At 37.0% G+C, this 25,002-nt stretch overlaps 1 protein-coding gene across 1 annotated transcript in view; it reads right to left on the minus strand.

The window, feature by feature from the left end:
* Positions 1-2,228: 2,228 nt before the first annotated feature.
* Positions 2,229-25,002, minus strand: part of LOC310730092 (leucine-rich repeat and fibronectin type III domain-containing protein 1-like protein) — a 106,279-nt gene continuing 83,505 nt past the window's right edge. Inside the window, exons 5-7 of the mRNA XM_083548868.1 lie at positions 22,279-22,391; positions 19,893-20,176; positions 2,229-3,841 (exon numbers count right to left, since the gene is read on the minus strand). Coding sequence (XP_083404994.1) covers positions 22,324-22,391 — 68 coding nt within the window. The 3' untranslated portion in view covers positions 2,229-3,841; positions 19,893-20,176; positions 22,279-22,323. The remainder of the gene's footprint in view (positions 3,842-19,892; positions 20,177-22,278; positions 22,392-25,002) is intronic.

The raw sequence follows: 25,002 nt of genomic DNA on the forward strand, positions 1-25,002 counted from the left end.
GACATTTTGAAGCAGAACATGATGCCCTGCCTTCAGAAACTGGGCCGAATGGCAGTTTTCCAACATGATAACGACCCCAAACACACCGCCAAGATGACAACTGCCTTGCTGAGGAAGCTGAAGGTGAAGGTAATGGAGTGGCCAAGTACGGTATGTCTCCAGATCTGAACCACATTTAGCACCTGTGGGGATCCTCAAGCGGAAGGTGGAGAAGCACCATGTGTCTAACATCCAGCAGCTCCGTGATGTCATTATGGAGGAGTGGAAGAGGATTCCAGCAACAACCTGAGCAGCTCTGATAAATTCCATGTTTAGGAGGATTAAGGCAGTGCTACATAACAATGGTGCTCACACAAAATATTAACACTTGGACACAGTTTTAACATTTTTACCTAGGGTGTACTCACTTTTGTTGTCAGTTATGTAGACAATAATTGTTGGATTTTTAAGTTATTTTCATTGGACAGTAAATCTGTAATGCTCTAGAAACTGCAAATTGACTATGGTTGCTAGAATGTGAGGGGTGTACTCATTTTTGTGAGATACTGTATTTAAGTAGATAAATATGACTCTTAGTGAATGTTAGTTTAGCTGCTCCGGTAATTCCTGAGCACACATTCTTTTTTAAGTAAAATTAACAAAAATAAAGAACAAACAAAAAATACAGATAGCAAATTAAATGCAATGCGAAACATATTACATATACTTTTGTAGAATGTATGTTTTAATGCACAAAAAATAAAGTCAAAGAAAGAAAGAAAGAAAGAAAGAAAGAAAGAAAGAAAGAAAGAAAGAAAGAAAGAAAGAAAGAAAGAAAGAAAGAAAGAAAGATTTTATTACTCGAACGATGCAGACTGCAAAATCATTCCCTCTGTACAATGGGTAAACTGTCTCAGAGAAAGACGCCAACTCAGGCTCAGATTTGACACCATTAACTTTTCACAAGCTAGCATGAACTATTGATTGTGTAATTCAGCCCCCAAAGTCATGTTACATTAGCTGCTGGTCTTTCAGCTGCGCCACAGTCCCTCATGACTGCATTATCAGTGAACTGCTCTTTGCATTATGATCCACTGCGAGGGCATGATGGATTCACTGGTGTCTATGCAGACCAGAATATCCAAGATAATGCATTTGGTGAAAGAGAGTGGCCAAGTCAAAAGCTTGACATCCTTGTGGCTAAGTGATTTGTCCTTTATTTCAGGGATTGGTGAGGCCTGGAATAGAGTGGTTGATGGGTATTTGGAGCTTTTGAGATTAAATAGAAGAATGTTTGTTATAAAAATACTTCTGGACAAAACTTTACTTTTTACCGACTACTTGATAAAGTACAGCTGTTTGAGAGACAGATGACTTATGATTAAATTACAATTTAGTGAAACAGAGCTATTTACAGTACTGCACAGTATAAATTATACAATATATATGCATGTAGCAGCGAGCACGTGGACAAGCATCGTTTCGATAGTGGAGAGCAAAGCTGCTACATTTGCATCATTATCGCTAGGTCAAAACGTCGAGCCATCATACATCGGGGATCATCTATACGAACAATATACATAAAATATTCACAAATTTCTACTCATCACCTCTATGTACAGAATCATCTAAGCATTCCTATATTCAACTTTTCAGCCCTTTGTTCCAGGTTGTAGCTATTTCAACACAGGACAATCAGTATTTGCTACGTACACTTTTAACACATCTGTTTAAAATTAAACACAGTGTTTTTCACATTATACTTCCCCCCTGGGAATCAAACAAAAAATGTGCCCCCACTGACTGTCTGAAGTGGAATAACCCAAACAATTTCTCTAAAGAAATGAGTTTATCCTCAGCTGTCCATGTTAAATATTTTTCATTACCAAAGCAATGCAAAAAAAAGAGACTATATTTATGCTAAAATAATTGAATAATTGCAAAAAAATTAATATTCTTGATGAAACCACATCAAACAAATGACCAAATACATTTAAAACTGCTCTCAGTTATTATAGATTAAAGCTGAAATAGCACACATACAGGCTTACACACAGCCTAAGAAATTAAAATAAAAATTGCACCTCTTTAGTGCGGGAGGCATTTTGCATGAACGGGTCTCCTTAGAGCACACATTATTCAAAATAGTTCTTCATTATGCCACCACAAAAGCCCCCTTCTCCCCAATCAGACAACAAACAAGAGCTATTAGAGCATATACAGTATAAAAACAGGCCAAGCCATGCCAATTGCCCATGGTTTTTATCTTTTTATTGACTATTAATAACTGGCTAATAAAATAAGAGTTTATAATACAGCAGACCTGACAACACTGAAGAAGTAGTATGTGTAACCCCACCGCCTGAGTAAACAGTAAACAGTAAAAAAAACATAACAGTACAATTTCAATATTGTTCTTTCACAAATCTGATGTCTCTTGGAGAAAGCGTGGAACTCCACTGCTCATCAAGCCGTTTGAACACGTCCGAGTGCTGACCGGTCAATCATTCCAGATTCATTTGTCAATTTCCTGATTTTCGGAAAGAAGACAGCTGTGTTGTCACATTTCCGAGCGATCATTCCTTATTTCCAATGCGAAACATGCAGAGCTCCTACGCAAAATGTTTAAAGGGTGAAAGTTTATAGTCATTGAAATATTAATTTTTGGTATCACCACCAGATCTCAATCTAAGTGACCATATGGGAGGTTTGGGATGTTTTAGGCAGTGCTCCACAACAATCCCAACTGCAGCTAAATCTGATGAAAAAATGGTGTTTGTAACTCCAGTATCAATCCAGACACTTATTAAAAGCACACTGATGCTGTTGGCTTGTGGTGGCTCAACACCTTATTAAAGCAAATAGATTAAAGTTTTGCCTTAATTTCCTTAAAGGTATTTGTGGAAGTAGTAGTGTGGTCAAGCACATGGTGTGTAAAAGGAGGGTGTGTGGTAAAAATCATACACCTGTTTTCGACTACACCCCCACTTCCATACTATTTTGTACATTAAAATGAATCTTTGTATCTATGTATTTCTTAATATACTGTTATTGTAATTTATGTATAATTCCATGAGATTCCAAAAGCTACACACTTCTCGAGTCCATAGGCTTCAGTCACTAATGGACAATTTGAGTCAGTTTCAATCAGAAGAGTGAAATTTATTTCATCTTTCATCTAAGAACAAATGTATCTTAAACCATGTACACATGGCCATTATACATGACACAACCCAAATGAAAAGATACAACAGTTAGTGTTTGGGTTAGATGTGATGTTAGCATTCATCCTTTTTTTTTCTATATTAATTTTCACGTTTGAAGGCAAACACAATCCAGCCACACTGTCCTTGGTGGTTGAACTCATAAGCAGTTCCCAAGTGAGGCAGGTTGACATTAAAATGCTGCGGATGGCCTTTGGCAGAGTGTGGTTTTATATTCGAAAGTATCTCTGTGTGATAAATTCTTTAGTTAGTGTGCAACTTCCCCACTTATAAATGGTGCTGTATCAACATACTGTTTGTTTTTACATTGAAACTTCATGAATCAAACACTCTTTATATGATTACACACCATAAAAAATACATGTACAAAACTATAAGATTTGAAATTGCTTATGTACAGCTATATACACTACTAAACAAAACACCAAATTAAAGTTACAGAACATTGGGGGAAAAAAACATCTCTCCAGGCACACCTGTTTGTTGCCATTTATTTGCAGTATATCTTGTGTCAGTTCTCATGTGGCAGGTGTGAAAAAAAATTACAAGGAAGAAGAGGAGTGGATCAGGTCAGCTGTGTGTCCTACAGTGCCTTCTGAAATTCTCAGATATCTGTAAGGATGGGAAAGGGGGAATACCTAAAGAAAAAGGACAAAGTCAGATCCCTGACACTGTAACAGATTATACAGATGCACAGATGCAGGAAAAACATATTAAAAAAACTGATATTGTATGTTGTAAATGAATTAAAATTCATTTTAATGCCCTAAAAATAAATAAATGAATTAATAATGAAAGAAACTAATAAATAAATGTGTGCAAATGTATGTATGTATGTATGTATGTATATATATATATACACATACAATGTTCATCCTTATAACTGAGGTCTATGCGAATCACACCTCGAAGCATAGCCAACGATATGATACATTAAAGATACATACTGTGATACAATGCAATGTGATACAAATCTTGTGATTCGATTTACATTTGATTAAACACAATGTGATGCAATGGGAAAACATGATGCTATGCAAATGAATACTGTACAAATAGTTCCCTTTTATTTTTTTGGTACAGAGGGACAGCAAATCTTAAATTTACTTAAACTCCTTCTGACTTCTAACGCATGGCTCTTTCACAAACAGGACACAAACTGTAGTGGACAAAAATAAATAAATAAATAAATAAATAAATAAATAAATAAATAAATAAATAAATAAATAAATAAATAAATAGAAAGTCTCGTATATATATATATATATATATATATATATATATATATATATATATATATATATATATATATATATATATATATATATATATACACAGTGAGGAAAATAAGTATTTGAACACCCTGCTATTTTGCAAATTCTCCTACTTAGAAATCATTGAGGGGTCTGAAATTGTCATCGTAGGTGTGAGAGACATAATCTAAAAAAAAAATCCAAAAATCACAATGTATGATTTTTTAGCTATTTATTTGTATGATACAGCTGCAAATAAGTATTTGAACACCTGAGAAAGTCAATGTTAATATTTGGTACAGTAGCCTTTGTTTGCAATTACAGAGGTCAAACGTTTCCTGTAGTTTTTCACCAGGTTTGCACACACTGCAGGAGGGATTTTGGCCCACTCCTCCACACAGATCTTCTCTAGATCAGTCAGGTTTCTGGCCTGTCGCTGAGAAACACGGAGTTTGAGTTCCCTCCAAAGATTCTCTATTGGGTTTAGGTCTGGAGACTGGCTAGGCCACGCCAGAACCTTGATATGCTTCCTACAGAGCCACTCCTTGGTTATCCTGGCTGTGTGCTTTGGGTCATTGTCATGTTGGAAGACCCAGCCTCGACCCATCCTCAATGCTCTAACTGAGGGAAGGAGGTTGTTCCCCAAAATCTCGCAATACATGGCCCCGGTCATCCTCTCCTTAATACAGTGCAGTCGCCCTGTCCCATGTGCAGAAAAACACCCCCAAAGCATGATACTACCACCCCCATGCCTCACAGTAGGGATGGTATTCTTGGGATGGTACTCATCATTCTTCTTCCTCCAAACACGTTTAGTGGAATTATGACCCAAAAGTTCTATTTTGGTCTCATCTGACCACATGACTTTCTCCCATGACTCCTCTGGATCATCCAAATGGTCATTGGCAAACTTAATGCCTGGACACGTGCTGGTTTAAGCAGGGCAACCTTCCTTGCCATGCTTGATTTCAAACCATGACGTCTTAGTGTATTACCAACAGTAACCTTGGAAACGGTGGTCCCAGCTCTTTTCAGGTCATTGACCAGCTCCTCCCGTGTAGTTCTGGGCTGATTTCTCACCTTCCTTAGGATCATTGAGACCCCACGAGGTGAGATCTTGCATGGAGCCCCAGTCTGAGGGAAATTGACAGTCATGTTTAGCTTCTTCCATTTTCTAATGATTGCTCCAACAGTGGACCTTTTTTCACCAAGCTGCTTGGCAATTTCCCCGTAGCCCTTTCCAGCCTTGTGGAGGTGTACAATTTTGTCTCTAGTGTCTTTAGACAGCTCTTTGTCTTTGCCATGTTAGTAGTTGGATTCTTACTGATTGTATGGGGTGGACAGGTGTCTTTATGCAGCTAACGACCTCAAACAGGTGCATCTAATTAAGGATAATAAATGTAGTGGAGGTGGACATTTTAAAGGCAGACTAACAGGTCTTTGAGGGTCAGAATTCTAGCTGATAGACAGGTGTTCAAATACTTATTTGCAGCTGTATTATACAAATAAATAATTAAAAAATCATATATTGTGATTTCTGAATTTTTTTTTTTTAGATTATGTCTCTCACAGTGGACATGCACCTACAGTGACAATTTCAGACCCCTTCATGATTTCTAAGTGGGAGAACTTGCAAAATAGCAGGTGTTCAAATACTTTTTTTCCTCACTGTATATATATATATATATATATATAAAACGAGACATTCTTTTCAAGTACTGTCTCCAACAAGATGCAGCTCTTCCTCTGCCATGTTAATCTCTATTCTATGTGAATCTCAGGACACACCTCAGTCTCTGTAGTGTTGTGATATGACATATTCACGTAGCAGCAGTGGTGCTGAGAGAACGACAATCTACATATTACATATTTGTCACAAATGATTATAATTAATAATTAATACATATAACAATGCATCAAATTGCATCCAAAGGACACTTTTTTATACTGATGCATCACATCGTTAACTTCAATGCCGATGCAAATCTGTGATTTTTTCCATCCATATTATGGTTGTAACAGTACATGTATTTGTACTGTAATTTTTCTGTACAGGGATTCCGGTTCGGTACACGTTTACCAAATGTAATCGTTTTTATATGTTCCTCAGAAACATATTAAGTGGCTGCCTCGCACTTTGAACACAATTTTTTTATTTATCATTGTTAAACTTGAAAACATACACAACAATGCCAGAGGTATAAAAAAATAAACTAGAGTTAACACTGTGGCTACTCACTCCGTACCTGAAATGCGATTTGTTTTGGCATACATAAAAACTCGAAAGAATCCATAACGTTAGCGTTAGCCGCTAACCAAGAAGTGGCATGCATAAAAACGCAAAAGAATCCATAGTGCTAGCATTAGCCGCTAACCAGGAAGTGGTTTCTCTCTTAGAAAATTAAATATTAAATGTAAAACCCACACGCATTTACATACACATCTGTATTACCCAAATGGTGTCTGACAAATGTAAAGTTTTTTTTATATTAATTTTTCCCATTTATTTAATTATTTCCCATAAAGTTATTTTGTGCTAATTTAATTTATCACTTAGTTTAGTCAATATAATAAAAGGGTATTTAATTAATTTGTTTTATTAAAAAATATATATATTATAATATTACTTTATATATTATTTACCCATAGATTAATTACCCATTCTATTATTTATTTCAAAAATGTAAACTGTTTAAATGTTGATCACAAATGTTAAAAATAATAAACCATGTTAATAAAATACGCATTTTATGTTTTGCATTTCTTCCCACTAACCATACCGAAATTAAACCGAACGGTGACTTAAATCTAATTTAATCTGATTCTAAAAGCCTACTATTTACTCATTATATCAGGAAGTAGTCAGTGGGTATAGGAAGCAAAAGTTCCCCAGACATCCACTGTCAGAGCAATGAGATTTTTTTTATTTAAAACTCTAATAACATTAAAGAGTCTTGATCAAGGTGTCTGGATTTTTACAAAGCACTTACATAGCAGTACAACCAGGTCTGTAGACTTTATTATTACTAAATCTTCATCTGAGTTCTTCATGTATAACAGCAGACAATTCTACCACTCGAATTCTACCAAGATTCAACTCAAATTTGACTAAGATCCATGGATCCACACTTTCCATGCTTTGCATCCAACTTTGCCTTTATATGTTAAATTTAAACTCTAATACTCTATTGCGTGTCATATCTACAATTGCTCATAAAGGTACTGAGCTGCAATGCTCACGAAATTTTTACCCATAAAGCAGATGTGTTCAGTTCAGATGGCATCATGTTGTGGTGAAAGCATTTGCTATGATTTAATATAAATTCCCTGTTCAAATCAGATCAGGACTGTTACTTACTCTTCTTAACCAACCAGTCAAAATACCGATGAAAATATATACACTATATGGCTAAAAGATGTCTTGACCCCTGACCATGATGCCCATATGTAATGGCATGGCATTATTATGGAGTGGTGCTTTTATAACAACCTCCACTCTTCCGGCTGAAGACTTTCCAGAAGATTTTGAAGCATTGCTGTGGAAAGTTGTGCCCACTCAGCCAAGTTCTTTAAGGCACTGTAATCAGGTGAGAAGTCCTGGTGTGGAGTCAGTGTTCCGATTAATCCCAAATAAGTACAAAGTGGTTAAGTTTGGGGTTCTGCAAAGATTGCTTGTGTACTTTTAATCCACGCATGGCAAACCATGTCTTTATGGGCTTTTTTTTTTTTTTTTTTTTAATGGGCACTGTCATGGTGGGACAGACTTTGTGTATTTATTGGCACAAGAAAAATCATTATTTGACAGCAAAAAATCAAGCAGATATGGAACTGGGACTACAGGTGAGGTGCACATCAACCGTCAGAAAGTGGAAAAAATGTGATCCTTGAAGTTACAAAGCAAGTAAAAAAAAAATTAAGGACCATAGGCTGCATGAACATGCATTTTCATTTCAATTCGTTTCAAATTAGTTTAATTCGATTGAATGTTTTTGGTAAAGTGCTTTCAACAATGGACATTGTCACAAAGCAACTTTACAGAGATAAAGCAATTATAAAGTTGTATAAAAGAATGTATAATTAAGTGCCTGTAAGTCTGTTCCTTATAATTGTTTATTTCTTATGAGCGTAACCCAGCCATTAGGGTTGCACACTCCAGTGTAAAACATGGCAAATTAAATCAAATATGCGGATCACGAATCAGAATTTCATACCGGATCGGTCGAGGCCCGGGTTACCAATGACCACCACAGGTAACGTTAGCCAAAAGGTAGAAATTGGGCTACTGTTGGCCGAAGAAGGAGAAGGAGAGGAGGAAGACCAAGTGGAAAGGGAGTAAGGGCAGGAATATTGGAGGTGGATTTTAACTGTTATATCATGTTGTGGATGGAAAAAAAAAATGGTGTAGGGGTGATTCTAAAGAAATAGTTCAATAAGAGTGTATTGAAGGTGAAGAGAGTTTCTGATAGGGTGATGAACATTAAGCTTAAAATTAAAGGGGCGATGATAAATGTCATCAGTGCTTATGCTCCACAAGTAGGTTGTGAGATGGAGGAGAAGGAAAAACTCTGGAGTGAGCTAGATGATGTGGTAGAATGTGTACCTAGGAATAAAAGATTGGTGATTAGGGCAGATTTCAATGGGCATTTAGGTAAAGGGAACATAGGGGATGAGGAGGTGATGGGTAGGTATAGCTTTGAGGAGAGGAATATGGAGGGGCAGATGGTGGTAGATTTTGCTAAAAGGATGGAAATGGCAGTGGGGAACACTTATTTTCAGAAGAAGGAGGATCATAGGGTGACGTATAAGAGTGGAGGAAGGTGCACACAGGTGGGCTATGTTCCATGTAGGAGATGCAACCTGAAGGAGATTGGAGACTGTAAGGTGTTGGCAGGAGACAGTGTAGCTAGACAGCATCTGATGGTGGTCTGTGGGAGTGATAAGGGAGACAGCTAGAAAGGTACTTGATGTGACATCTGGAAATAGAAACGAAGACAAAGAGACATGGTGGTGGAATGAGGAAGTGCAGGAAAGCATAAGGATAAAGAGGTTGGCAAAACAGAATTGCGATTGACAGAGTGATGAGAAAAGTAGACAGGAGTACAAGGAGATGTGGCAGCTGGTGAAGAGGGATGTGGTGAAAGCCAAGGAAAAGGCATAAGAGGAGCTGTATGAGAGGTTGGACACTAAGGAGGGCGGAAATGATTTGTACTGATTGGCCAGGCAGAGGGACAGAGCTGGGAAGGATGTACTGCAAGTTAGAGCAATAAAGGATGGAAATGGAAATGTGTTTACTAGTGAGGAGAGTGTGTTGAGAAGATGGAGGGAGTATTTTGAGCAGCTAATGAACGACGAAAATAAGAGAGAGAGAGAAGGTTGGATCGTGTGGAGATGGTGGAGCAGGATGTAGATAGGATTAGTAAGGCGGAAGTGAGAGCAGCGATTAAGAGGATGAAGAGTGGAAAGTTGGTTGGACCAGATGACATACCGCTAGAAGCATGGAGATGTTTAGGATAGATGGCAGTGGAGTTTTCCACTGTGCAGACCTGCAGTAACTACAGGGGAATTAAGTTGATCAGTAACACCAAGAAGTTATGGGAAAGAGTAGTGGAAGCCAGGCTGAGAGAAGAGGTGACCATCTGTGAGCAACAGTATGGTTTTATGCCGAGGAAGAGCACCAGAAATGCATTATTTGCTTTGAGAATGTTGATGAAGAAGTATAGAGTTTGTGGTTTTAAAGAAAGCGTACAACAGGGTGCCGAGAGAGGAATTGTATTACTGTATGAGAAAGTCAGGTGTGTCAGAGAAGTATGTGAGGGTGGTGCAGGACATGTATGAGGGCAGTGTGACAGGGTTAAAGTGTGCAGTAGAAACAACAGACTGATTTAAGGTGGAGGTTGGACTGCATCAAGGATCGGCTCTGAGCCCTTTCCTGTTTGCAGTGGTGATGGACAGGTTGATGGACGAGGTCAGACGGGAGTCTCCATGGACTATGATGTTTGCGGATGATATTGTTTTATTGTGGTGAAAGTAGGGAGCAGGTTGAGAAGAGCCTGAAAAGGTGGAGGTATGCGCTGGAGAGAAGGGGAATTAAAGTCATTAGGAGTAAGACAGAGTACATGTGTGTTACTTCTAATGACATTCAGTCCCTTTCTCTCCAGCGCATACCTCCACCGGTTGTAGTGTAGAGGTTTGAAGTTGTCTTAACTGGGTTTCTTGCTTTAGTAAAATAATATTCACCCTCCATATGCGAATTGCCTCTCTTTCTGTAATGCCACGTGTTGTTATATTGCGTTTTTGTATAGTATTGATGGTTTCTATAATCGCGACGTGATATTAAGTGGTATTAAGAGGTGGATTATGTCGGATAAGTCCCCACTGAAGGTCCAGGTACCAAATGCACGGCTTGCCACTGCTGAGAACAGAGACATTCCTGATCATCATCTTTTCTTTGCTTATGTTTTATATGGTGGATATTCAGCCTGGACACTTTCTTATGTAACAACATTTTTAATTAGTTTTGTATTATAATATATTAATTAGGGCTGTCAAAATTCAAAAACTAATTCCTTTTTAACGGCACTACATTTTATTAACGCGCTATCAATGCAGCGCGCATTTCTGTTGGACCATTTTTATAAAAAAATATAAATACATAAATAAATAACTAAATATAAAAGAGGCGAAATTTAAACATTTATTCACGATGTCCTTTCTTTACTCAGATATAAAATAAATAAATAAACTCCACTAAAAAATATTTTTAATCAGTAAACATTTGTTTTATTGATGCGCCAAGTCTCAAATCAAACACCAAAATCCGCCATAATTCACACAATTAACCCTCTGGTGGGCAACAAACGCGCCGGGGCATTTTGTGTTTTTTTTCCTCATAATGCCAAAACTTATATTATCATTCGAATCTTTAAAGGATCTACTTTTATTTGTTTACAATCATAAGAACAAAAACGCTGTGCTTTTGTAAAGTAAAGTAAACAAACCGGGGACGCTCTCTGCCGTCTCTGTCATCTCCCCTCACAAACACATAAATAAAACAACCTGAATCTCAGTGAATATTTGCCTCACAGACATAATAATTAGATGTATAGAAAGCTTGAAACCAGGCCAGGTTAAACCAGGTTACATCTAATACAAATATTCTCTGATTATGTAATCCGTGTGAAAGTTAGAAGAGGTACAGTTGCTCCGGTATCACCTCATTAACTGTCCGTGTGGAAACATAGGAAAGGTTCCCCTTGGTGTCCTGATGATTTACATCATTTTAAACACCATAAATAGTTCAAAACAAAATAATTTTTTGTCATCATGCTCTATGTTGGGTTTGGTTTACCAGCGAGACACTAAAACAGGTAGTAGTAATGGCTACTTTTTTACTTAAGTACATGTCAGAGCCCAAAATTCTTTACTTTAGCTTGAGTAAAATAGTGTAGTCACTACTTCAACTTTTACCCGAGTATTTTAAAACATGAGTATCTGTACTTCCACATAAGTGAAGGATGTATGTACTTTTGCCACCTCTGTTTATCTCTGTCCGTTGTTAAAAGCACTACTCAAATAAAAACAAAGCAGTGATTTTGACTATAGCATGATTATTGATGACGCATGGTCCCCTCTGAGTACTGCTGATGCCCACAATCTCTAGTGTTCACTCAGACGAAAGAACATCCAGTAAACAGAGGTTTTGTTCACAGAAATATATAGAGGTCAGTGAATAATGGTCAGACTGGATCAAGATGACAGAAAGGCTACAGTAAGTCAAAATACCATTCTTTACAATTGTGGGATGAAGAAAAAGCATCTCAGAATGCACAACATGTCAATTGTTAAGGCAGGCGAGCTACAAGAGCAGAAGACCATGCTGAGTTAAGCTTCTGTCAGCCAAGACTGCAGTAGGCACACGATCACTTGACAATCGAGGACTAAAAAAACCTGGCCTGGTCTGATTAATCTTGATTTCTGCTGAGCCCCACAGATTGTAGGGTCAGAACTTTGCACCATTAGCATGACAGGAGCTGGTGTAATTGTGTAGGGAAGGTTTTCTTGGTACACTTTGAGCCCCATTAATAATCAATCATCGCTTGAATGTCACAGCACATTTGAGTATTGTTCCTGACCATGTGTATCCCTTCATGGCACCATTTTACTAATTTTCTAATGATGACTTTCAGCATAATAATGCACCCTGTTACAAAGCTGAATGATTTTCAACTGATTTCATGAATGGAACAGTGAGTTTAATTATTTCAGTAGTCCTCCCAGAATCCGTATCTGGTCAAATAGGAGATGTGCAATCATGGTAACATGGACCCAAGTCCCAAAGGCATATTTCCAACATCTTGTGAAACGCATGCCATCAGGAATTAAGGCTGCTTTGAAAAGCAAGAAGAGACCCTTCCCAGTATTAGTGTAGTGTTCCTAATGAAGTGCTCGGTGAGTGTATATTGACTCAGGCTTAGTTTTAATGACTCGAGATTGGATTGGGACTTCACTTGTTTGTGTTGTTTAGTAATTCTGCATATGGACCCTCATCTGTTCTCTAAGTATCCCAAGTTACAGCTTTGTTTTAATTACAATGTCCTATTTTAGAGCTGGCTTTAATACACGGATTTTTACCCTGTTTAAAGCAGTGTCATATTGGTAATTATAAATGATTTATTACTAGTTTTTAAAAAATTTTATGGAAAATCAAAAGACGTATATAAAACTGATAAGTGTTCAGGATGTGCTCTAAATCTTAATTTCTAGTACTAGTTATAACACATTCCTGCTCACTAGAGAGTTTTAGTGCAGGATGACATTGAAAAACAACCTTTAATGCTACCGAGCTTGCTAGTTAGCGGCTTAGCAGCATAGAATAATCCAAATATATTTTGTAAAATCAATCCGTGCTATTATCTACGAGGAACGATTGAGAATTAAACAGGGGACCAACTGATAAAACAGAACAAACAGACATACACTTGTGACATAAAGTGCTTGTTTTTCCTTAGACCCAATAGCTTTAAATAGTGCAGCTCGAACCGTTTCTACTTCTCTGCACATGCCTGAAGATATTTCTCAGCAAACAAATTTCACATCATTTGTGTGCATTATAGCATAGCATTTTGATGTCAGGCGAAAGACTGCCTTTACTGCCCATAAGCGTGTTATTCCTGTCAGCACAATGAGGCACAGAAAAGTGTGACTAGCTGCTAGTTTTGAATTCTCTAAGAAGGCAATAGTATCTGTAAAATGAGAAGGATAATGTTACTGCTATTCAAGCTGTCATACAGGCACAGTGTGAGTACTCTTACAATAAAATATATGATATACAGTATACAGAACATTTTAAATCACAAATATTTGCAAACCAAAGAAGAAGTAGGAGTGGTGATGGTGTGAGTTTTTGGGTATTCACATTAATATATAAATAAAATACCTTTATGACAGACCAATAGAAAGGTTACAAATGTCCTAGCAGCATGCTACTAATTGGAGGAAATTATTTCATCTCATGAAACCGGATCTAACCGGTTTGTTTTTCTCTGCCTGCAGGAAATCTGCAATTATTCACAGCCTTACATGCAGTGCATTTAGAAAGTTTTCAGACCCCCTTTCACTTTTTCAATATTGTTAGGTTTCAGCCTGATACCTAAATGGTTAAAATAATTTTTTCTCATGAACCTACACTCAGTACCCCTTAATGACAACGTGAAAACATCTAGAAATCTAGAAATGTCTGTCAATTTATTAAAAAGAAAAACCTGAAATTTTACATGAACAAAAGTATTCAGAGCCTTTGCAAAAACACTTTAAAATTAGCCTCCCAATTCCCTTTATCAATACTGTGATGTTTCTACTGTACACCTGGACCGGAGTCCACCTTTGGAAAAGTTTATTGATTTGACCTGTTTTGGAAAGACACACATCTCTCTATTGAAGGCCCCACAGCTAACAATGCATATCAGGGCAGAATCCAAGCCATGAAGTCAAAGGAACCGCCTGCAGAGCTCAGAGAGATTGTTTAAAGGCACAGATCTGGGGAAGGCTACAAAAATTGCTGCTGTACTAAAGATTTCCAAAAGCAAAGGTTCCTCTATAATTCTCAAATGGAAGAAAAGTGGCACAACCAGAACCCCTCCAAGAGCTGGTCACCTGGCCAAACTGAGCAATTCGGGAAGATGGGCTTTAGTAAGAGAGATGACTTATGAGCTCTGGAGATCCTGTGTGAAGATTCCAGAAGGACAAACATCCACTAATTTGGGTTTTATGGCTAAATGAAAGCTTCTCTTCAGTGCAAAACTTCCTGCTGAAGGTCTCTCCAGTCTGTAAGGAATAAGATTCTCTGGTCTGATAATTAATCCAAGATTGAACTGTTTGGCCTTAATTCTAAAGGTTATGTCTGGATAAAATGATTGTACTGTATGCCAGAGATCAAGCTTGATTTTAGATGAAAAAATGTTTGATTCTGTCTGGTTAATAGCAGTGATTGATGAATAACGCAAACCATTTACTTGAGTTAAAGTAGAGATTCACTAGGTCAAATATTACTCCATTAAAAATTAAAGTGCTCCCTGACTGATTTCGCTCAATGTAGCTGAGTAAAAAATATATTTGACTGAAATGTAGTCAAGTCAAAATCTTCCCAAATGGAAATGCCTCAATGAAGTACAGCTATGTGAAAAATCTACTTAAGTACAGTAACAAATTACATTTACTTTCTTACTGCCCACCACCAGTTAATGGGTTTCTTAGCATAGCAGCTGGAAGCCAAAAAAATGTGATTAAACAAAACAGGATAAAAATTCACCCCAAAACCTCTGAAACGTAAATGCAGTACCAGGAACCCCCTTAAGATGGGCTCATCTCACTAGCATGTGAGACTAGCAATATTTTTTGATTCTCACCATTTTTTAATGATGTTAAAAATGTACTTAAATTCAACTCAAAAACATTTATAGGAAAAAAAAAGAAGATGAAGCAGAACTGTGATCTGAAAGCAAAACAATGATGGATGACGACTAAGCTGTAAAGTAACAAAACACTAACCCAGCATCATTCTGCCATACAAGTAGCTAGCTGCTCATTTTCAGAATATGTACAATAGTTTCAGAATTTTATTTCCTTTCATTGCCTCAATAGATTGATCTTTTAGAGAATTTACAGACCATAAAAGCCAAAATTTTACCAAAGATGTTGTAGCTTATGGGATTTAGTTATGGCTGATCTAATAGGGAAGGTTGATCTTGCACTAGTGTGGATTTAGCATGGAGATTATAATTCTAACAGGTTTTGACAGTTACCTCGATACTTTCTAAAGGCTCCTGGGTAATATAATAGCAATAAAGAGCAAAAAATATGAAGAGAGCTTCATGTATTTCCCAGCCTGAGGAATGCACAGTCCCTAGAATTGCTTCTGATGATGTAACATCTATTAAGTCACGTTACTTCTATCAAGCAGCTCCACTGAAAGTGTTAAAATAATAATAAAAATAAAACCCCAAAGCATTCTCACACACACACATCTCTAATTCGATTACAAACTCATATAATGTGAAATTGTCATGAAGAATTTACACACTACACTCACAACACCGGCATCTTTACTTCTCTGGTTTCCCCTGTGTGTTTTTCAGTGCTTCTAGTCATGTAGTAGGAATCCTGCTTTCTATTTACTGTACATCCACATTTACATTTATGGCATTTGGTAGTCGCCCTTATTCAGAACGATTTATATTTATCTTATTGATACAACTAAACAACTATGGGGTTAAGGGCCTTGCTCAAGGGCCCAGAAGTGTCTGTCTGGGATTTTAACTCATGACCTTCAGATCCAAAGTCCAATACCTTGACCACTAAGCTACCAACTCACAGAGTGACTCGGGGCCACACCTACTTCAGGTTAAATATTTAGACCATAAAACGTGCAGATGCAATAATTATTCAACCTTTTTCCATTTATCAGCCGTCCAGGTTGACTGACACGAGTGGAACCTGATGAGGTTTTCTGCCTTTGAGATTTGTGCTTTCTCACTTACTTTCCTGCTCTACGGATTGCACAAAATGAGTTATTATAGGCTTTCCTGTCTTCTTCTGTGACCTCGCTCATCAACAAGCTTCTGCCATATAAATTCTGCTCAGTGGAGGCTTTTTGTATTTTACACTCTTTTAAGGCTGTTGTACATGAAAATCCAAGATCAACAGCTTTGGAAATATTCACCAACTCTCACACCAACAGCCATGCCAATGTGACCGAAATCCCGTTATTGCCATTTAATTTGATGAACATTAACTAAAGCTCTTGAACCAAATCGGTGTGACTTCCTTGCTTGCATAATTGCATGTACAATACCAACCTTGGTCTGGATCACATCTCAATTCTGTGCCACACACACACACACACACTGTGACCTTTTCCTATTACTTAATAAAGCTTTTAAGACCATAAAATAATAGGATGACTCAGGAAATCCTGACTCCTTCAGTAAGCCATAACTGAGAAAGACAGGGGGCTACAATCTTATCCAGTCTTCTTCATGCTTATACAGGCTTTCATTCCAAACCAAGCAGGAACTGCATCTAATTTTACTTTTGTAATAAGTCCATCGGAGACTCCAATCAACTGGAGTGAACGCATGCAGGCACACTGGCCTTTAAGGATTAAAGGCCACTGCCTTACGAAATAAATTAGTTTTCCTGTAATTACCTAATGATTCTTGAATCTGAGCCCTATATTCTTATTGTATATTAATATTAGTGTTAATAACGCGTTAATAATGCTTTAAGGCAAAAAAGAATTTTAACAGCACTAATTTTATTGCGCTGTGCTCATTTCTGTTTGATTTAATTAAAAATATAAATAAATACATCAGGCGAAATTAAAACCCAACACACATTTCAATGCAACACACATTTATTCGCAACATCCTTTCTTTACTCAGGAATATTACTCAAAAATAATAAGCTCCAGCTAAAAATCTTTTTCAATCACGAAACATTTATTTTACTGATGCGCAAAGTTTCAAATCAGCATCAAAAACCGCCATGGTTCTCCTTCTTCCTCATTGGTGGTTTGCATTCTTAAATAGAGCATTACCACAATCTACTGTGGTAATGGATCTGAGACTTATATCACTATTTCCCAGACCAAAAAGAATTGCCAGGACGCACACATACGGCAATTAAAACATAGCAAATGTTCCGTTTTGTGTCCTGATAATTTACGTAATTTAAAACGCCATAATTACTGTAAAACATTGTCTTCATGCTCTATGTTGAGTCTGGTTTCACTAATAATAAACATACATTTGCATAAATCATCCATATTTGTCCATGCCTATGTTGATTAGAGCGTAAAAAAATTGAGAAGTATTAATTTAAGGAACATATAGAACAAATACAAATGTGATTAAGTTGTGATTAATTGTGCGTTAACTCATGACAATCGTCCGATTAATCGCTATTAAATATTTTAATCGATTGACAGCCCGAATCATAATATAATATAATATAATTCACTGTATCATTTGTGTTGCACGTTTAATTTCTATAATAAATATTGAATAAAGCATAATACAAACGACACGCATGGGCAATTGAATAAAAAACTGAGTCGGTGGGGTTTGTTTATGTTACAAAAGAAAAAAATAGGATAAAAAAATAGGTACACGCTAAATATTCGAATCTTTTCTCATTTAAATAGCTGCAAGAGCCAGTGCAGCTGAAGCGAGTGTTAAGCCGGCTTATCTGTATGTCATCAGCATGAAGCACTAATTAGCTATGCAATGATCTTTTTATTGGCCAATGAATTAAGCCTGACAAGTTAAAGTGACTTTTTTAATGAACTAAGAGGGTAAATACTCTAATTACCTTTACACTGGACTATTAGCACAAATGTAAGTACCAGCAGAAATAAACCTAAAAGAAAGCCAGCGGCACATGACATTCAAAAATCCATCTCGGTGCTTCTGAAGTCAAACTGTGCCGTGTTTGGTTTTTTGTTTATTCGTTTTCATTACGTTCTATTTAGACGCATCCGAATAGATTTATTAAAATAAAGACCTCATGTGCGTATACATTACTGTATATTATGCATGAAGTGTACAGTAAATAATGAACATGGAATATCCCTGTAATTATTAACAAACAAGGAAAACAAAAATGCCTGATACATCATTGCTTTTCTGTGTGAAACGTCTAATCCCTCAGTGTCATGTGAAATCGGTGCCCATAGCCTGATTCTAGCTTGTCAGGAGAGGGGATTCTACTCTGCAGAATTGCTTTCGAATAGAAGAATGACTTCAGAAGTGTGGATTGATTGCAGAATTCCATATGTCGCATTTGTGCACGCAGGTTTGCAAAATGGTAGGCACTAGATTCATCAAGTGGTGTGTTTTTTTTATATTATTTAGTTCTGCTACCAAAATGAAGTGAAGAATAGCAGTGCTTTTTTATGCATGACTTGCCATTGTTAAGAATACCTGACATATTTCATATATATTTTTTTAGCAATGAAGGCTGGCAAGAGATTTGCGTCCACGCCCCCCCCTTTTTTCTCAGCGCTCTCAGTGCAAGCACTTACACAACACGCATAAGCAAATTACAGTGCTCCAGGCCTAAGAAAGGCTGGTTTAATATATCAATAAGGCATTCTGTTTCTTTCGCTGGCCATAACATCGTTTTCCCTGCCATCATGAAACTCGAAACAGGAAGTAACATAACAAGATTAAACCAATTCTCGAACTCAGTAAGCAGCGATGAGGGTAAACGGCTCCCACACCTGATTCCCACAACACAGTTAACATTGAAGCGAGTCCCATACACCACTGTCTTTATCTAGAACAGGGATTTGTTCTCTGGACTACCACTGGGCTTGCAAAAGGTTTTTACACTTTAAGAAAAAATAAATCAATAAATAATAGTAAACTCTCTAGGCAAAAAGTTTTCTAGGCCAGAAAATATTGCAAGTGTAAAAATCGCCTCGGAGCTGAGGTTTCAATTCAATTTATTTCAAGACCACATATAAAAGCAGCCAAAGATAACTTTACAGCTGAGAGCATATAGACTTCATGAGCAAAATACTGGGGCACCTGACCTTTTAAGCCATATGTTCAGTCGTCTTTGCTTTTGTCCATATAAAGTAAGCAGTCTGTTTTTCAGAATTTTGTTAACTGAGGACAATGTAAAATTGGAGTTTATTTTAAAGTTATTTCGAAACTGTAGAAACATTGCTACCACGGCATTTCTACTGGAATTGATCGTCTTTATACTAGCTCCGAAGTCAACAAAAAACTAAAATCAGAAAGCCTAATTTTCAGTCAAAATAGCATTTACATTTGTAGGATGGAAAAATGTTTTCAAATGTACACGGTCGCTATATGTATGGATGGGTCGCTAAAAGAATATGATATACTAGCAAAAAGAAAAAGGTTGCACTCACCATAGTTCAGACCATTCAGGTAGTGATGAATGCTGTAACTGGTAGCAAAAACAAGACCATCCAGGCCACAGTGAGGTTTAAAGGCAGATTAGTCCACAAGCCAGAGACAGACAACAGCCATGTTCTCAGTTTTCTGTGTTCTTGCAAGAGTGAATCCTTTGTGTCAGGAAATATTACATGGTGTAATTTCTTGAATAGTCCTGGAGATAAAACAATGGCACTTTTTTTTTAAAGAAATGGTTCCCTCATTAATTTTTCCCTGATTTCAGGTCACCTAGAGAGATCTGGATGAAGAGAGGGAAAGAGGACAACAGGGCCAAATGTAAGTAACACATCATAACTCCACCATCAACACCACCATTAATAGAATATTACCAAGAAGCCTATCTAGAAGCATATACGGTCATGTAAAAATGGAAGTACACCCTATTTGAATGCTATGTTTTTTTCAGGAAATAATAATAAACATCTGGTTCTGGAACATCTGGAACATCAGCAATGATCTTAGAGAATGATTGTTGTTGCACATCAACCTGGAAAGGGTTATAAGGCTGTTTTTTTTTTTTTTTATAGTCCATCATTCTATAGTAAGGAATAATTTTTGCAGGTGGAAAATATTCAAGACATCTAATTTTCCCAGAACTGAATGTGGCAGCAAATCTACCCAAAGAACAAACTGTGCAAAGCTCAGAGAATTAAACAAAAAAAAAAAGATTTACATCATAACATTCACAGGCCTTAGTTAGCATGTTAAATATAAAAGTTGAGGAAAGTACAACTAACTAGAGTTACTACTCAGACTCTAGAGGCCTCAGTTATCATGTTTGATGTGGAAACTTGAATAATTAAAAAAACACTGAACAAATATGTGTTTTTTGTAAGGGATGCCAGGTTCTCTAAAAAGTTGCATCTCAACGAACCATAAGACTTCTGGAACAATGTCCTTTGGACAGATGAAACCAGAATAGAGATATTTGTCTATAATGCACAATTCCACTTTATTGAAAACCTAACACAGTACTATATATAACCACAAACTCCTCGTACCAACTGTCAAGCATTGAGGTGGAGGTTTGATGGTATCGACTTGCTTTGCAGCCACAGGACGTGGGCACCTTGCATACAATGAGTCGTCTATAAACTTCTCTTTCTAACCACGTATTCTAAAGTCAGATATGAGGCCATCTGTGTGACAGCAGGCTGAAATTGGGTTGTGCAACAGGACAGTGACCCCAAGCACACCAGCAAATCTACGATGGAATGGCTGAAAAACAACAGAATCAAGGTTTTGAATGACCCAGTCACCGAAGTCCAGACTTCAACCCAAATGAAATGCTGTGGCAGGACCTTAAGGAAGCTATGTATAAACAAATGTCTGAAAACCTCAATAAATTAAAGCAACATTTTAAAGAAGAGTGAGCAAAATTCCCACACAACAATCTACTGTAAGAGACTAAAAACAGGATTACTTTAAGTTATTGCTGCTAAAGGTGGTTCTAGAAGAAACTAAATCATAAGGTGTATTTAGGTTTTTTTACACATGGCTTCTCCAGTTTGGCTTGATTTTTGTACAAAAAATAATGACATACTGTAACATGCTTTGGTCTGGAGTTCATCTAAGGTTGAATTAACCAAATTTAAAAACCTAATAAGGACCAGATGATTTTTATGTCCTGATGCATAAAACATTAGAAAAGAGGATGTACTATAGTTTTTTTTAGTGTAAATATAAATATTACATACACATTACACTATTTAGAAAGATATACTAGAGTCTAAGAAAAAATCATCTCCACCACATAACATCAATCAATTAATCTTTATTTACATAGCAGCTAACATCTACCAGGTAGAACCCAGGTGCTGAACAAAGTACAAGAGGCAATGTGCAAAATAGTAATACACTTTTATAAACATTTTATAAAAAAAAAAAAAAAAAAGTTAAAAGAGTAGTTAAAAAAAGTAATACAAGTAGTAAAATATACAATATCATAAAAAATAAGTCATTTATGAGAACTTAAAACAGAAGAGATATAAAATAAGCGATAAAACAAAACAATTAAAATAAAATCCCCCCTGATGACTGAAAACAACCAAAAAGAAAGAAAGAAAGAAAGAAAGAAAGAAAGAAAGAAAGAAAGAAAGAAAGAAAGAAAGAAAGAAAGAAGGAAGGAAGGAAAAAACGAATATGTCAGAAAAGAAAGAAAGAAAGAAAGAAAGAAAGAAAGAAAGAAAGAAAGAAAGAAAGAAAGAAAGAAAGAAAGAAAGAAAGAAAGAAAGAAAGCAAGCAAGCAAGAAAGCAAGCAAGCAAGAAAGAAAGAAAGAAAGAAAGAAAGAAAGAAAGAAAGAAAGAAAGAAAGAAAGAAAGAAAGAAAGAAGTCATTACTTTTAGGGCTGGTGGCCACTTCTTGTTGGACAACAGCGAAGGTCATCAAATTTTTAAATTGCCCCAGTCTGGCAAAACCTTTTTCTCATCACTGACCTGCTGGCCTGCTGTGTCTGGAAAAAGGAAGGCAAAGAGATGTGCTGTATGAGCAGAAGACAAAAAAACAAACAAAAACCCCCCCCAACTTCTTTTCTAGTCTACAGATACCCCTCATTATTCCGAACAGTTCATCTGTTCAGAATAATGTAAAAGGTCTGTAGTGCCAAGTGTCCATCTGAGGCAAATCTTTGGGATTGGATTTTTCAGCTATTATCTACTCAGAAAGAATAAACCCATAAAAGCGAAACCTAATTACTCAAAAGCAGAACAGGAAGTGCAGAACAAATCCAGCATTGGAGCAGAAGAATGTAGACTGTAATACTAGCAGTATTGAACATATAAAGATATTTTTTCAAGGCAGAAGAGGATATACTGTAGATTACATTATGTTGTCGTTCAAAAAAACGTCGATTCCAATTAGTGACTAGTCTTCATTTGGAACTATGACCTTCTTGATATATCTTGCTTCACCACACCTCAGCCTGTTAAGTGCACTTACAGTACTAGTACTATATCATTATTTATTTTCTGTAATTTAAAGTACAATGATTTTAACTTTGTAAAGAAAAAAACCCCAGTAGTCTGGACTGCGAGGTTTTACAAAACGAATACATGCTGACGTGATGAGATCCAGCAAGGCGATGTGATACCCAGTTTGCTTGGTGAAGCTTTTGTGTTAGGAGATATTTACAGTATGTCATTTCTTAAATGAGTCTCGGATGTCCCCGATTTTTGTAACTGTCAGTAAGTTTCAGACACAAGAGACTGTTCAGGTACAGAAGTCGTAAGAGGCCATGCATTACAATGTGTTTTCTTTTTTGTTTTTCTCGTGATCACGACTTAATCTTGACATAATTTCCTCAACATAAAAAAGTTGTCTTGTCCAGTGAGCAGTATTTTATTCACAACCTACACCTAAAATTTTCCGGTTTGTTTGAATTGTTATTGTGTTTCTGATTTGTTTTCTTGTTTTTTAATTTGTTGTTTTGTTTTCCCATTTGTTAATGTGTTTTCAGATTTGTTAATCTGTTTTTGGATTTGTTATTTTGTTTTGTACTTCTTGGCCATTGTATATTCGGCAGCATATTGTTCCAGAGACAGCATCATGGATGATCGCATTCGCTTTTACTTTGATCAGGGACTCACTTAAACTGAAATAGCTCTGAATAACTGTTAATAACGAGAAAACAAGTAAGAAAAAATATATTATAATGCATGGCCTCTTAGTACATCTGTATTCAGAAGAGAGTATTTTTTGTCTTATTAACTTTGAGAAAGATATCAGAGAGCCGAGCAATGACTGTGTATTATAGATACTATAAGGTAAGCTAAAGCAGAATAACACATGAATTCTAAATGAATAGAATCTTTAAGATAGTGTTATTTGTAAATTACTTTTAGTAGACTAATGTATCACACCAGCCTGGATTAGATGAGCTGCCATGTAATATTCTTACATACAGTATAAAAGCTTATTCCTATCAGATCTTCAACACCACAGTGAGAAACTTTATTTGATTTAACACCTTACAAACTCTCCTGCTGAGAGAGAAGATTGGGTCACTGGGTCACTGACTACCTGTCTGGCAAACCCCAAGTTGGGTGACTGGGAACGATAATGTCTGACAGCTGCTGGGCAGCACTGGACAAACACAAGAAATGGCATTTTCCCCCTCTTCCTCTTCACTCTGTACACCAAAGGCATATCTTTTAAAAATCTTCAGATGACTCTAGGGTGATTGGCCAAATCAGTAATTGTAGTGGACAAGAGAAAGAATATCACAACCAGCCCCATTACAGTAATCGTTCAGGACATTGAGCTGGTTGACACCTACAGAAACCTTGACAACAGGCTGGACTGGAAGGTCAATGCAAAAGATGGGAACTGGAAAATAAGCAGAAGAAATGCATGTCCCATAAGAGGGACATACAGGACCCTTCAAATTTATGTGTCTTGTATTTTGCTTTAAGTACAATTCTCTCATACCGGTCTCTGGATGTTCAACATGGCACCTCATTTCAAAGAAACTCTCTGAGTATTTGAGAATTAGAATTGTTGCTTTCCACAAAGATGGCCTCAGCTATTCGAAGATCGGTAACACCCTGAAACTGAGTTACAGTACAGTGGGCAGGGTCATACAGAGGTTTTCCAAGACAGGTTTCACTCGGAACAGGCCTCGCAAGGGTCCATCAAAAATGTTGAGTCCTTGTGTGGTGTCATGCCTGCAGTCAAGCATGGTGTTGGTAGCATCATGTTCTGCAAGAGTGCTGCTGGTACTGGGAAGCTCTGGTTCATTGAGGGAAACATAGATTCCAACATGTACAGAACATGTACAAGCCCTTGCTTTAGAAACTGGGCCCCAAATACGCCGCCAAGATGACAACTGCCTTGCGGAGGAAGCTGAAGGTGAAGGTAATGAAGTGGTCCAGACCTGAACCCCATTGAGCACCTGCGGGGATCCTCAAGTGAAAGGTAGAAGTGCCACGTGTCTAATATCCAGCAACTCCTTGATGTCATCATGGAGGAGTGGAAGAGGATCCCAGCAACAACCTGTGCAGCTCTGGTGAATTCCATGCCCAGAAGGATTAAGGCAGTGCTACATAACGATGGTGCTCACACAAGAT

The sequence above is a fragment of the Silurus aristotelis genome (assembly GCF_946808225.1).
Source record: "Silurus aristotelis genome assembly, chromosome: 8".
Classification (NCBI taxonomy): Eukaryota; Metazoa; Chordata; class Actinopteri; order Siluriformes; family Siluridae; genus Silurus; species Silurus aristotelis.